Below are 14,429 nucleotides of genomic sequence, written 5' to 3'. Positions count from 1 at the left end.
CTGCACAAATAGGACTTCTTTGTGAGCAGAAATTTCACTGGTAAGTAGAGACAAGAAAGGAAAGCGGGTTGCGGGGGGATATCATAGCTGTAACATTCCTTCTAATTTACCGTTCCATCTTCCATCAGTTTCAGACAAGAACCAAAATCTGCTAACCGAATATGTCCATTCATATCCATCAAGATGTTGTCTGGTTTAATGTCCCTGCAAATGAAATGTATTCATTAATTAGCATGAAGAAAAAACATAATGCATCCTCCTGGGCAAAAACTTTGAAACTTGTTTTTTCATTCACTGGCAGTGCAAGATCATTAACTGAGTGGCTCACTACATGACTTTATTCATAAAACACTTGCCATCCAGTCGGTACATACAATTGGAAATTTTCAATGAAGCATCCAGGGATTTAACCATGTAACCACCATAAAAATAATAATAATCACGTGGTCAAACTCCACAAGGTCACAGACAATTTACACCTGTATCCATATAAAGAAAACAATAGAAGAGTGTCTGCATAGTCCTATGCATTCTTTAGACTGTGCTATAATCTAATATTTCACTAAAATAACAGAGACGTCTAAATCATTTCAAAATGTCTAGAGGGGTATTCTTAAATGACATACTGGCACTAGGCTAAGAAAACATCTCCCATATGTAACTGTGGAACAAAGTTACAACAAATAATTTATGCAATATTAAGATTTAGCATCTTTCATCTATACATTTCTGTATTTCTATTATGTGTTCTCATGCCCAACACAAACACATTCTTTTATTGTAGTTCACATTATCCTCTCATAAGGCTAGGTGGATGTTCAATCTGGAATTAGTGACAATGCCATTTCATAGACCTGCTGATAGGTCTCTGAGGAAGATCCTGCACTAGCTTACAGCCTGCTCATGAAACTGTTGGTGATACCCTTGTAAGTAGTCAACTTGTGTTGGTTTGAGAACCCACTTTTATTTTCTGAGTCACACACATTTAAAAAAAAAAATCTATTCAAACAAACCAACAAACCATGAGCACACAGCTACAGCTCTCCTGTAAGAATGCAATGGTTTTATAAACCCCACATGAACTCTGAGAATTGTCATTCAACATTTTTTAAGCATAAACAATTAATTCAAGAAATCTGATGATCTGCCAGCCTAGGGGTGGGACTACTATATTATATTCTGTAAGCAACAGGATTGTAGGAACAGATGTCTTGTCTAACCTGACAGCCAGAACTTGGAGGCCATAAATAAATAGGGCCATGTTCATCATTGGCAGTTTCATGGAGCTGAACCCACATATGTCAGTTGTCTTTGATTCTGTGTGTGCTGCTTCTGTGACACCATCGGCCACAATAATTTCATAGGAGTCAATTTAAGTCAATGGCGATTTGGGCTCTCTGGACCTGAAGTGTAAATCCATTGCCTGAAGTGGCATTATGACAGATTTACCCCAGCATAATTAGAGACAGATTTTGGACCTTCACTTTCAAAGGTCCTAGTTATAAAAGTACTCCCATGAAATGCCTCTAAGAGGGAAGAGTGGAGAAAGTGAGGGTCATAAAAGAATACATAACTTAAGGAATTTACAACATAAACTCTGTTAAAGTACTGATTTTATCTCAAATCTATAAAAGCCATGGGATTTAGAATTATGATTGACATCTAATAGATTTCAGGAGTCATTCCTTACAATGTAGTGGGGTTTTTTTGTGGGGAGATTTGTTTTAGATTTTTGGGGGAAAGAGGGAGGAGGTGGAGGAGGAAGAGTTGTGGGATTTTTTTTTAAATTGTAAATTTTAAAAAATCTTTGATGAAAGCAAGTTCAAAATATTTTTAAAATATGTATTAAGTACAAAGTGAGCTGTAAAATTAAGCTAAAATTTTAAGAGTAATGACAACTGTAATTAGCTGTTTGTGAATTTTTATTTCACAAAATTAGGTCTTGATTCCGCAAAGGGATCTGCACAGGTAGAGCCCTGCATGGATATAAAATTTGGGTCTGCATCCATCCGCGATCCACAAACATGGTTCACGGATATCCGCATCTGCAGATATCCGTGGATATAAAGCTGATAGCCATAGGTTTGCAGGGCTCTGTGCATAGGCATGAGGTCCATCCTTGCACATACCTTTATAGGATTGCACTCTTCTTGTATAAATCTGACAGTTTTTTATCTAAGGCTTTCATGTCTCCCAGGTAACTGAGTACACAGGGAATCTGAAATTCATAGATTAACTGGGCCCAAATTCTGCAGCTGACTGTGTGAGGGAACACCCACATGGAGACAAGGGCAGAACTAAGACCTTGGTGGTTAGGCATCTGGATGAGGTCCAAATGCAATATATATTTTAATTATTCAAATAATAGAATACAAATAAATAATAATTAAAACACAACTATAGCATTTACCCATTAAACTGCATTTCTCAAAAATATGGCAAAGGTATTAAACTCTCATCCTACCCTGACCCAAAATATTCAAAAGGAAGACCATGAATTGACTGCCACAACGTTAGCTTTCAAAGATTTGAGCTATTTATGAGGCATAAGAACAAAACAGGAAAAAATAGCAATTGAAAATACTAACTTTATTTCATTCTTATAATACCCTATAAATGACTAACATATAAATTAGAAACAAGGTGACTGAGGTAATACAGTATCTTTATTGGACCAACTTTTGTTGGTGAGAGAGAGATGAATTTTCAAGCTCACACTTAGCTCCACTTAGTTTAAAAAGAGCTCTGCGTGAGCTCAAATGTTCATCTCTCTCTCACCAACAGAAGTTGGTCCAATAAAAGATACCACCATGCCTAACTTGTCTCTCTCAAATCCTAGGACCAATATGGTTACAACAACACTGCATACAACCTATAAATGATTAATCAACTTTTTTTTCCAAATGTTGGCAAACAGTAAACTGAATTATTCGTAGTCTGAGATCTTAGTGGGCTTTGCTATACCTCAGAGAAAAATTGTTAAGACTGGTTTATAAACCTTTGTAATTAAAGGTTTATAATGGGAAAGATGATACACTCTATAGCACTAGGGGTAAAATGTCAAGCTTTACACACGTTTTATACTTTGTATTAACTTATTATAGTTTGTAACAATAAAAATAGGGTTAATTTAGTGTTTTGAGGGAAATTTATTTTGTCAAAAAAAGGTTGCTCTTTAGGTTCTGATACTGCACCACTTAAGTCAATGGGAGCTTTTACCACTTCAACAAGTGTAGTATCAAGCAGAAAAGAAATTAATGAAGATTTATACAGATGCTAACATTTATTTGTTATGGTTTAAGTTGACAAAAGTACATGGTTTCAGTTTTCTGTCTACTTTCACAGATCAAAGCTCCTGACTCAATCATGACGCATATTAACAGAAACACTTCTGTAAAAAGCAGAACTGTCTTTACAGCTAATTCCTCCTGACTCTCCCTTTCAAGGTAGTCTTTTGATTTTCACAGAGTTCTCAGATAAAATTATTACTGGACATTGGTCCACTTAATTCCCTACTTCACAAAAGCCGCAGCAGAGCTTTAAAGTGTGAATGTAGTCGGAGCGCCAGCACTGGGAGAGAGCTCTCCCAGCGCTGCACGTAAACCACATCTCTTATGGGTGTAGCTTGCAGCGGTGGGAGCCGCGCTCCCAGCGCTGCGGCACTGATTATACTGAGGCTTTACAGCGCTGTATCTTGCAGTGCTCAGAGGGATGTTTTTTCACACCCCTGAGCGCGATGCATGGAGATTGCTCCATTCTTTGCAGTTACACCAAATAGCATGCAAAAAGACAAGAAGAGGGTAGACATTCAAGGGAATCCCAGACAGCTATGCAAACCTGCATCTCCCTTGGCCACTGACCTTCAAGCTTAGCTTTGACTCAGAAAAAGGATACCACAGAGTACAGGGTGGAGGGTTAATGTTGCCTTAAATATACTCAGTCCAGCATATTGCAAGTATAAGTTAATACTGCATTATCATGGGTACTGCTGCCAGTTAGAGTGGGTAGCTAACTTTTTAAAGATGATCAGAATAATTGGTAAAGCTACGAAATAGGCACTTCTGACTCAAATCAAATTTAAAACCGAACAGTCTTAGATCAATAGTATTTAGATCTTACTATGTTTGGTATTCATATGCAGAAAAACACTGACTTGGAAGTAAAATACACAAAGAAAAAAGCTCTATTTTCACAACATTTAGAAACAGCCACTGGTTTGGAGTGACTCACTCTAACAAAGAGCTCCTGCCACTCTAGAAGCATAGCAAATACATTTATCAAGAGGCAAGCAAGTATTATTAGAGGAATTATAATTTTCAAATCTCAGAAGAGGGCCCAACAAATAATGGCTAATTCTTAAAATGTAAACTGAAATAAGCATTTGAGCATCCACTAAGCAACATTCTTCAGTCCCAGTTTTGCTGAATGTTGCTAACACTACATGTCAAAGAATTATTATTGTCAGTTTGAAATTTTTTTTAAATTTATTTTTACATTATCTCATCAAAGTACATTTCAGACAAAAAAACAGAAACACACTACCAATGCCTTGGGAAACATAACTCTGGTGTGAAATGATCTGCAAAAAGTAAATCTAAAATCAACTTGCATTTCAAAATCTGGACCAAGAACAAGATAAACAAAAAACAGGAATTACCTCTGAGGCACCGTTACCCAAGTCATCTGTCTTTCAAGATATACCCAAGAGTATTTAGAAAAATACAGACAGTGAGTTCACAGATTCCACAAAATAGAACCAAGACAAATCTTGCTGTGATCGTCAGTATTACACATGCACTCACACACAAATTACACAAGGAACTAGAAATACTGTAGCTAAATATTTCTTTTTAAGAGCCATTTTTGACACCAGGCCAGGTGTTCATGTGCCATAGAAAGGTGAGGAAAAACACAATATACTTCACGCTTTTTCTTGTCACATCTCTGCTTTATCATCCACCCTGATTTAGAGATGGCAGCCTTGTAGAAAAAGCAGGAGTCTATACAAACCAGAGACCAAAAACTGTAGATGAAACCTTGGGGGAATCCCAATCAGATACATGGAATGGTTGTCCCTTCATGAGCCGCTCAGCTTCCTCTTTCCTTGCAGCAGAGCCAACCATTGTGCTGTGCTACCATTACCTACTCCACCACAGAGATTCCTACATAATCCATGGGAACCTAATGCTGTGAAAGTGGAATTAAGACTGGAGTGACCAGATGAATACAAATTTTTAAATTCTTTCAATTTCCTATTAGTCACATGGGTAAGAATGATTATTTTTCATAAATATAGGTAGCCAGATCCACAACTTCAGTAAATCAGTGTAGCTCCATTGACTTCAATGGACCTAGGCCAGCTGAGAATCTGGCCCAACATCTTTTGGGTGCTTGACTTTGCAACCTTAATAATGTTCTTTCAACGCTAATTTTTAGAGTAATTTCCTAGGCTTTTAGAAAAATTCCATTAGGGTAAATCATATTGACAACCATATATGTTAACAGCAGCGTTGGAACCCTTAAATCCACCACACAGATCTCTGCCACCTGAACTAATGGACTAAGTGATAGCAGTAGTAGGTTGTCATCTGCTATGTGGACTAGTATAAGAGGAGGAAGATATATACACTTTGCCAATAGGTTTCAGAGATATTTGCTAACAGCAGAAGAGTGTTGAGACTCAGGATTTTGAGTTCCATTTTTGTTTATTAAGAGAGTGTGCACCAGTTATTACAGATCTTTCTGCTCTTGTTTCCCAGACACTTCTGACCCAAAGCTCTCTTCCTCTCTACCACACCCTCCCTGACTCCTCATCCCAGTCGCATCACCTAGCCACTCTTATTCTCCAGTCTCCATCCTGGTCCCTGTCTCCCATTCCAGGCTTCCCAGCTCAGTCCCAATCTTCCCTCCACCCAGCATCCCTTTCAAGGCTCCTTCTTCCAATCTCCTTACCCACTCAGCCCCAGTCCCTCTGCGCCTCTCTTAATCAATCTCAATCTGCTCCGCATCTCCCACTGGCTCCTAGTCCTCTGACCCCTGTTGCACACACACAACTGGCTTCCGGTCTCCTTGCCTGGCCAGTCCCAGCCTCTCCTTGCACCAGCTATTCATCTAGTCTCAGTCTTCTCCTCTCCCTGTCCCCACCTACTCCCTTTTTCTTATCCCCCCATTCCCAGTCCAACTCTTCTCGCTCAGGCAATCCTAGTGTCTCCCCCAATCTTCTGCCAGCTCCCAGCCTTTCCTCCTGACCCAGGTTTCTTGTTCCCAATTATTCCCTCCACACCACTCATTGCCAGTCAGGCTCTTTTACTCTCTGCATTTGAGATAAATGGCTTCCTCCTCCATGTGACCTGGGGACTAGAAGGGGGAACATTCAGCACAGAAGAGACCATCTCCCTGCTCTCTATTCTGGTGCCCTGCACTACTGCTGACTAAAGAAACCAGGAGCAGCAATTACAATGAAAGTTCTTCTCAGTCCCTGCAGCTCTGGGATGGAGCCTACCCAGTACAGAAGGAATCTTTGGAGAATGTAGCAGTCAAGTTCTAAAAAACATGTGCAAACTGAGATATTCTGAAGGCTTAAAACTTGGCCAAATGTGGATGTTTTTTCATGAGAACAGCAAATGGCATACCCCTGACACCATGATGGCCTTCCGATGAAATATCAAGCCCTTGCTCCAAAACATGGCAGCACTAGAGCTTCTCCATGAAATGTTGTAATACTTTTTTTTTTAATCATAAGCAAAGAATGTAATTTTTTCTAATCACTTCCTTGAAAATGGTTGAACCATTTTTACTTTAGGCAAACACCTGGGATGGAAAACTTCAGTCCAAATGGTGAACGTTTGGCAACGATATAAGCAACTGAAACAAGGTCTTACTGCAGGGAGTGTTCAGCACTAACAGCTCCCCCCATATTACCACTTGTGGGTGCTCCCAGGATCTCTCTAAAACTAAATGACTCTTCACAGCAGATATAGAAAGTTTAAAGAGAGAGGTTTCATTTGTTAATATTTATAAAACATTTTGAGATCCTGTGACCAAAGATGTTAAAGAAGTGCAAAGTGGCAATATTACCTGGGTAGCAGGCTACGTATGGAGCACCTGTTCTTTACTAACCTTTCAATCCTGTGAGGGAGCTTCAAAAGAGATATTACATGCTAATCTTAAACAGAAAAATACCCCATTTCAAAATAGAATCTATTTGCAAACCCATTCTGTAAATCACATTTATAGTGGGAAGAGATGCTGAATTCAAGAAGTTTGATAGCATGGTGCTCTATGGAATCCGTAAGCGACTCTTGACAAAATCACACCCTGTTCAAGAGCAGAGCAGTCCTTTTCCACCCAGTTGCATGACACACTGTGCATACAGGCTCCAGGAGTTATCTTGTTATCCTGAGTTGCTACAAATACTTCAAACTGACTGCAAAATAAAAAAACGGTTACTCACCTTTTTGTAACTGTTGTTCTTCGAGATGTGCTGTTCATGTACATTCAAGGAAGGTGTGTGCGCGCCGAGTGCAGAAGATTTTCCCCTAGCAGTGATGTAGGGTCAGCCTGTGCGCCCCCTGGACTGGCGCCCTCCATGGAGCCTTATATAGGGACCGGCCGACCCTCCAAGAAGAGTTCCTTCTTGCCGGCACTCTGACAGAAGGGCAGGAGGGTGGGTATTGGAATGGATATGAATAACATATCTCGAAGAAAAACAGTTACAAAAAGGTGAGTAACCATTTTTTCTTCAAGTGATTGTTCATGTCCATTTCAAACAGGTGACTCACAAGCCTGAGTTTAGGTGATGGGGTCGGAGTTCACTGTGGATGGGGGCACTGCACGGCCAAAGGCTGCATCATCTCTGGCCTGGTGCATGATGGCATAGTGCGGCGGGAATGTATGGACTGAAGACCATGTAGCAGCTCTGCATATTTCCTGTGTCGGGACCTGAGCCAGAACACTGTGGAGGAGGTCTGTGCCCTTGTGGAGTGGGCTGTGACCGGCGGGGCAGGCACCTTAGCCTGATCATAGCATTCGTGGATGCAGGCCGTGATCCATGAGGAGGTACGCTGTGATGAGATGAGGAGCCCCTTCATCCTGTTGGCCACAGCAACGAAGAGTTGGATTGATTTCCTGAACAGTTTGGTTCTTTCAATATAGAATGCCAGGGCCCTGTGAACGTCTAGGAAATGCAACCTATGTTCCGTGCTGGCAGAGTGTGGCTTAGGATAGAACACAGGGAGAAAAATGTCCTGACCCATGTGGTATTGGGAGACCACCTTAGGAAGGAACGCCGAGTGTGGCCTGACTTGGACTTTGTCTTTGTGAAAAACAGTGTATGGAGGTTCGGACATCAGGGCTTTGAGCTCCGATACCCTCCTAGCCGAGGGGATAGCCACGAGGAATGCGACTTCAAAGGAGAGATACAGTAATAAGCATGTAGCCAGGGGCTCGAAGTGGGGCACTGTGAGGGCAGAAAGGACCAAATTAAAGTTGTCAAGTATGCGGGAAAAGCCTATCCAGGCCCTTGAGGAAGCGACCAACCAGTGGGTTTGCAAAGACTGAACCACCATCAGCTTCTGGGTGGTACACGGAGATGGCTGCCAAGTGGACCCTGAACCGAAGAGAGGGATAGACCCTGCTGTTTCAGATGAAGCAGGTAGTCAAGGATGAGTGGGATCAGGGTGAGCAATGGGGCCTGTCCCTGCTGTTCTGCCCAGATGGAAAACTGTTTCCTCTTGGCCATGTATGTGGCCCTGGTGGAGGTTTTCCTGCTACCAAGGACGACTTGTCTAACCTGCTGCGAGCATTGCATTTCTACCGGGTTTAGCCATGGAGCAACCAGGCTATGACGTGGAGCGACTCCAGGTTCGGGTGCTGGAGGTGGCCTTGATCCTGTGTGATCAGGTCCAAGAGCAGGGGCAACACGAGGGGTGCCTGTACGGACATCTGCAGTAGCGACATGAACCAATGCTGGCGCGGCCATGCCGGCGCTATCATATGACTCAAGCATGATCCCTGCGAATCTTGAGGAGTACCCTGTGGACCATCAGAATCAGAGGGAACGTGTAAAGCAGGCCACCTTCCCACAAGAGGAGGAAGGCATCTGTGAGAGACACTGGATTGCGCCCCAGGAGGGAGCAGAACCGTTGACACTTCCTGTTGTACCGCGAGACAAACATGTCTATCTGCGGATAGCCCCAGAGATAGAAGATTGAACGTGCCACGTCCCAGCGAAGGGACCACTCGTGATCATGTGACCAGCAGTTGAGGGCGTTGGCTAGGCTGTTCTGCACCCCCGGGAGGTAGCATGCCATTAGGTGAATTCCGTTTTGTACGCAAAAGTCCCATAATGTGAGGGCTTCCCCGCACAGGGGAGAGGAGTGTGCACCCCTCCCCCCACTTTGTTGATACAGAACATTGCCGAGGTATTGTCCGTGAGAACTCCAACACACCTGCCCGCCAAGTGAAATCTGAAGATCAAGCAGGCAAGATGCACCGCCTGTAGCTCCTTGACATTGATGTACAAGAAGAGGTCCTCTGGGGACCGAAGGCATTGGGTCCTGAGATTCCTCAGATGCACCCCCACTCGAGATCTGACGTGTCTGTTACTAAGGATAGGGATGGCTGGGGGCTGGCGAAGAATACTCCCATGCAGACCTTCCACCACTGGAATCTAGCACCGGTAGGGGAAGCGTCACCACAGAGTCCAGCGCATTCCTGGCTGGTCAGTACACAGTTGCTAACCAGGACTAAAGAGGGCGCAGCCTGAGGCTGGCGTGGCTCACCACATAGGTGCATGCAGCCATATGCCCCAGCAACTTGAGGCAGTTCCTTGCCGTGGTAGTCGGGAAATGCCAGAGACTGAGAATGATGTCAGACATGGACCGAAACCTGGACTCCGGTAGGTACGCTCTGGCTTGCGTCGAGTCCAGAACTGCCCCATGAACTCTATCCACTGGACGGGAGACAGGGTAAACTTGGCCTTGTTCAGCAGGAGGCTGAGCTCGAGGTAACGTCTGTGTTGAGGGATTATCGCAATACAGAAATATTCATCCTTCAAGTCGAGGGTGGCATACCAGTGTCCTGGATCCATGGGGGGAATGATGGAGGACAGGGAGACCATACGGGACTTGAGCTTCTTCACAAACTTGTTCAGATGCCGCAACTCCAGAATAGATCTGAGACCCCCTTTCGCCTTTGGTATTAGGAAATACCAGGAGTAGAAAAGACGGTTACTCACCTTTGTAACTGTTGTTCTTCGAGATGTGTTGCTCACATCCATTCCAGTTAGGTGTGCGCGCCGCGCGTGCACGTTCGTCGGAAACTTTTTACCCTAGCAACTCCAGTGGGCCGGCAGGTCGCCCCCTGGAGTGGCGCCGCCATGGCGCTCCATATATACCCCTGCCGGCCCACCCGCTCCTCAGTTCCTTCTTGCCGGCTACTCTGACAGTGGGGAAGGAGGGCGGGTGTGGAATGGATGTGAGCAACACATCTCGAAGAACAACAGTTAGAAAGGTGAGTAACCGTCTTTTCTTCTTCGAGTGATTACTCACATCCATTCCAGTTAGGTGAATCCCAAGCCATACCTAGGCGGTGGGGTCGGAGTGAGAAGTCGCGGCATGGAGCACTGCAGATCCGAAGGCCGTGTCCTCTCTTGACTGCTGGACCAGGGCGTAGTGGGAAGCAAAGGTGTGAACCGATGACCAGGTCGCTGCCCGACAGATTTCCTGGATGGGCACATGGGCGAGGAAAGCCAGCGACGACGCCTGCACCCTGGTAGAGTGCGCAGTCACACGGCCCGTAGGAACATGGGCCAGCTCATAGCAGGTCCTCATACAGGAAGTAACCCATGAGGATAACCTCTGTGAGGAGATAGGAAGCCCCTTCATGCGGTCCGCTACTGCCACAAAAAGTTGGCGGGATTTGCGGAACGGTTTGGTCCTCTCCACATAGAACGCGAGAGCCCTACGGACATCAAGCAAGTGGAGCTGCTGCTCCCGCCTGAAGAGTGAGGTTTTGGGAAAAAAACCGGGAAGAATATCTCTTGGTTGATGTGGAAGGTAGAGACTACCTTGGGGAGAAAGGCAGGGTGTGGTCTCAGCTGTACCTTATCTTTGTGGAAGATTGTATACGGGGGGTCTACCACAAGAGCCCGGAGCTCCGACACCCGCCTAGCTGAGGTGATAGCAACTAAAAAGGCAGTCTTCCAAGAGAGATAAAGTAGGGAGCAAGTAGCTAACGGCTCGAAGGGGGGCCCCATGAGCCGAGACAACACCAGGTTAAGATCCCATGTTGGAGCAGGGAGTCGGACGTTAGGGTATAAACGTTCCAGCCCCTTAAGGAATCTAGACACCGTCGGGTGAGAAAAAACGGAGTGGCCATCCCCACCCGGGTGAAAGGTGGAGATAGCTGCCAGGTGGACCCGCAAGGACGATATCGCTAGACCCTGTTGTTTGAAGGACCAAAGATAGTCTAAGATATTGGCCACCGAAACTTCCATAGGGCGGAGACCTTTCTCCACGCACCAACAGGAGAAACGCTTCCACTTGGCCGAGTATGTTGCTCTCGTGGAAGGCTTCCTGCTGCCCAAAAGCACCTCCCGTACCGGTGTGGAGCAGCGCAGTTCAGAACCGGTCAGCCACGCAGGAACCACGCCGCTAGATGCAGCGACTGCAGGTCCGGGTGACAGAGAGACCCGTTCTCCTGGGTAATCAGGTCCGGGTGAAGGGGCAGGGGAATTGGGTGGGCTATGGCCAGGTCCAGCAGCATGGGGTACCAATGTTGCCTGGGCCACGCCGGGGCTACCATGATCACGCGAGCCCTGTCCCTGCGCACCTTCAGAAGGACCCTGTGGACCAGAGGGAAAGGGGAAAACGCGTAGTACAAGTGGGTCGTCCATGGAATAAGGAAGGCATCCGCTATAGACCCGGGTTCCCTGCCCTGAAAGGAGCAGAACGCCTGGCACTTCTTGTTCCCCCCGGACGCGAAGAGGTCCACACGGGGATAACCCCACCTCTGGAAGATGGAGAGGGTGACGTCCGGGCGAAGGGACCACTCGTGTGATAGGAAGGATCTGCTCAGGCGATCCGCCAGCGTGTTCCGTACTCCGGGGAGGAAGGAAGCCGTGAGGTGAATGGAGTGGGCTACACAAAAGTCCCAGAGTCGCATCGCCTCGTGACATAGGGGAGAGGATCTGGTGCCGCCCTGCTTGTTGATATAGTACATGGTCGTCGTGTTGTCGGTAAACACCGCGACACAACGACCTTGAAGCTGGTAACAGAACGTTTGACAAGCAAGGCGGACCGCTCTGAACTCCCGCATGTTGATATGCAACCTCACCTCCTGCTGGGACCACAGGCCCTGTGTTCTCAGGGTTCCCAGGTGGGCCCCCAGCCAAGATCTGAGGCATCCATTGTCAGGGACACCGAGGGCTGAGGCGGGTGGAAGGGGAGCCCCGCACATACTACCGACTGGTTCAGCCACCAGTCGAGAGAATCTAACACCCCCTGGGGGATTGTGATCAGCATGTCCAGCAGCTGCCTTGCCGGCCGGTAATATTCAATGAGCCACAACTGGAGGGGCCTCATGCGGAGCCGAGCATAACCGGTCACAAACGTGCATGCTGCCATATGGCCTAACAGGGTTAGACATGTCCGTATGGATGTTAAGGGGGCTGCCCGCAATCGATGAACGATCGCCGCCAATGCCTGGTACCTCGGCAACGGTAGAAGAGCCCTGGCGATGGTGGCGTCCAGGACGGCCCCGATGAACTCCACCCTCTGCGTGGGGATCAGAGTGGACTTGTCCATGTTGATCATGAGGCCCAAGGTAGCAAACAGGCCGGTGATCACGCGGACATGGCTGCAAACCTGCAGTTCCGACGTGCCCCGAATTAACCAATCGTCTAGGTACGGGAACACGTGGATACGACTGCGCCGAAGATGTGCCACAACGACTGCCATGCATTTTGTAAAGACCCTCGGGGCCGTGGAAAGGCCAAATGGGAGGACTGCAAATTGGTAGTGAAGGGGGCCCACCACGAAACGAAGGAACCGTCTGTGGTATGGCCAAATGGCAATGTGAAAATAAGCGTCCTGCATGTCGAGGGCGGCGTACCAGTCTCCCGGATCCAGGGATGGGATAATGGTCCCCAGGGATACCATGCGGAACTTCAACTTCACCAGGTATTTGTTGAGCTCTCGCAGGTCGAGGATAGGCCTGAGGCCTCCTTTGGTCTTGGGGATCAGAAAGTAGTGGGAATAAAACCCCTTGCCTTTCTCGTTTTCCGGAACCACCTCTATAGCTCCTTTGTCGAGGAGCGTCCGTACCTCCTGTCGAAGGAATCGCTCGTGAGAGGGGTCCCTGAAGAGGGACGAGGAAGGGGGGCGGGAAGGAGGAAACGATGTAAACTGCAGGCGGTATCCCATCTGCACTGTACGCAAGACCCAGCGGTCCGATGTCATTTGGGTCCACGCCGGAAGGAAAAACGAAAGGCGGTTGGAAAACGGGGGGGAAGGATCCGTGGGGGAAACTGTTACTGCACGCTCGGGCGCACCTTCAAAATGAAGGCTTGGGTCCAGGCGGGGGCTTAGAGGAGCTTTGATTCTGCCCCCCTTGGTTCCCCGAATGCCTACGCCTTCCATTCCTGCCACGGCGCCTATTGAGGTCCTGCCGTTGGCGGAACTGGGGGTATGGCCTGCGCTGCTGTTGCTGCTGTGGCCGGAAGGGTCTGCGCTGCATTCCCGGCGTGTGCATTCCTAGGGAGCGCATAATGACCCGATTGTCCTTGAGACTCTTAAGTCTCGGGTCTGTCTTTTCCGAAAACAGGCCCTGGCCTTCAAACGGGAGGTCCTGGATGGTATGTTGGAGCTCCGGTGGAAGGCCAGAGACCTGCAGCCAGGAGATACGGCGCATCGTTACCCCCGAGGCGAGGGTGCGGGCAGCCGAGTCTGCAGCGTCCAAAGAAGCTTGCAACGATGTTCGTGCAACCTTCTTGCCCTCGTCTAGGATGGCTGCAAATTCCTGGCGGGCGTCTTGTGGCAGCAGCTCTTTAAATTTGTCCGCTGCCACCCACGAGTTGAACGCGTACCTGCTGAGCAGGGCTTGTTGGTTCGAAACCCTGAGCTGCAGGGCCCCAGCCGAGTAGACTTTGCGTCCAAGGAGGTCCATACGTCTGGCCTCCCTGGATTTGGGGGCTGGAGCTTCCTGTCCATGACGCTCCCTGTCATTCACCGATTGCACCACTAGGGAACCCGGTGTCGGGTGGACATGGAGGTACTCGTAGCCTTTAGAGGGGGCCATGTACTTCCTCTCGACACCTCTCGCCGTAGGGGGGATGGAGGCCGGTGACTGCCAGATTGTGTTGGCGTTGTCCTGGATCGTCCTAATGAAGGGTAGGGCGACCCTGGTGGGAGCATCCGACGAGAGGATGG

The 14,429-nt window shown here is 47.2% G+C and overlaps 1 protein-coding gene across 1 annotated transcript in view; it reads right to left on the bottom strand.

The window, feature by feature from the left end:
- The window catches only part of CDC42BPA (CDC42 binding protein kinase alpha), a 370,767-nt gene that overhangs the window by 149,875 nt on the left and 206,463 nt on the right, over positions 1 to 14,429 (bottom strand). The window contains 1 exon segment of the mRNA XM_030557374.1: positions 111 to 204. Within this exon segment, the coding sequence (XP_030413234.1) occupies positions 111 to 204 (94 nt within the window).

The sequence above is a fragment of the Gopherus evgoodei genome, chromosome 3 (genome assembly GCF_007399415.2).
Source record: "Gopherus evgoodei ecotype Sinaloan lineage chromosome 3, rGopEvg1_v1.p, whole genome shotgun sequence".
In the NCBI taxonomy this organism is placed as follows: Eukaryota; Metazoa; Chordata; order Testudines; family Testudinidae; genus Gopherus; species Gopherus evgoodei.
Note: the sequence above shows the minus strand (reverse complement) of the source record. Positions and strands in the feature narration are given on the sequence as shown.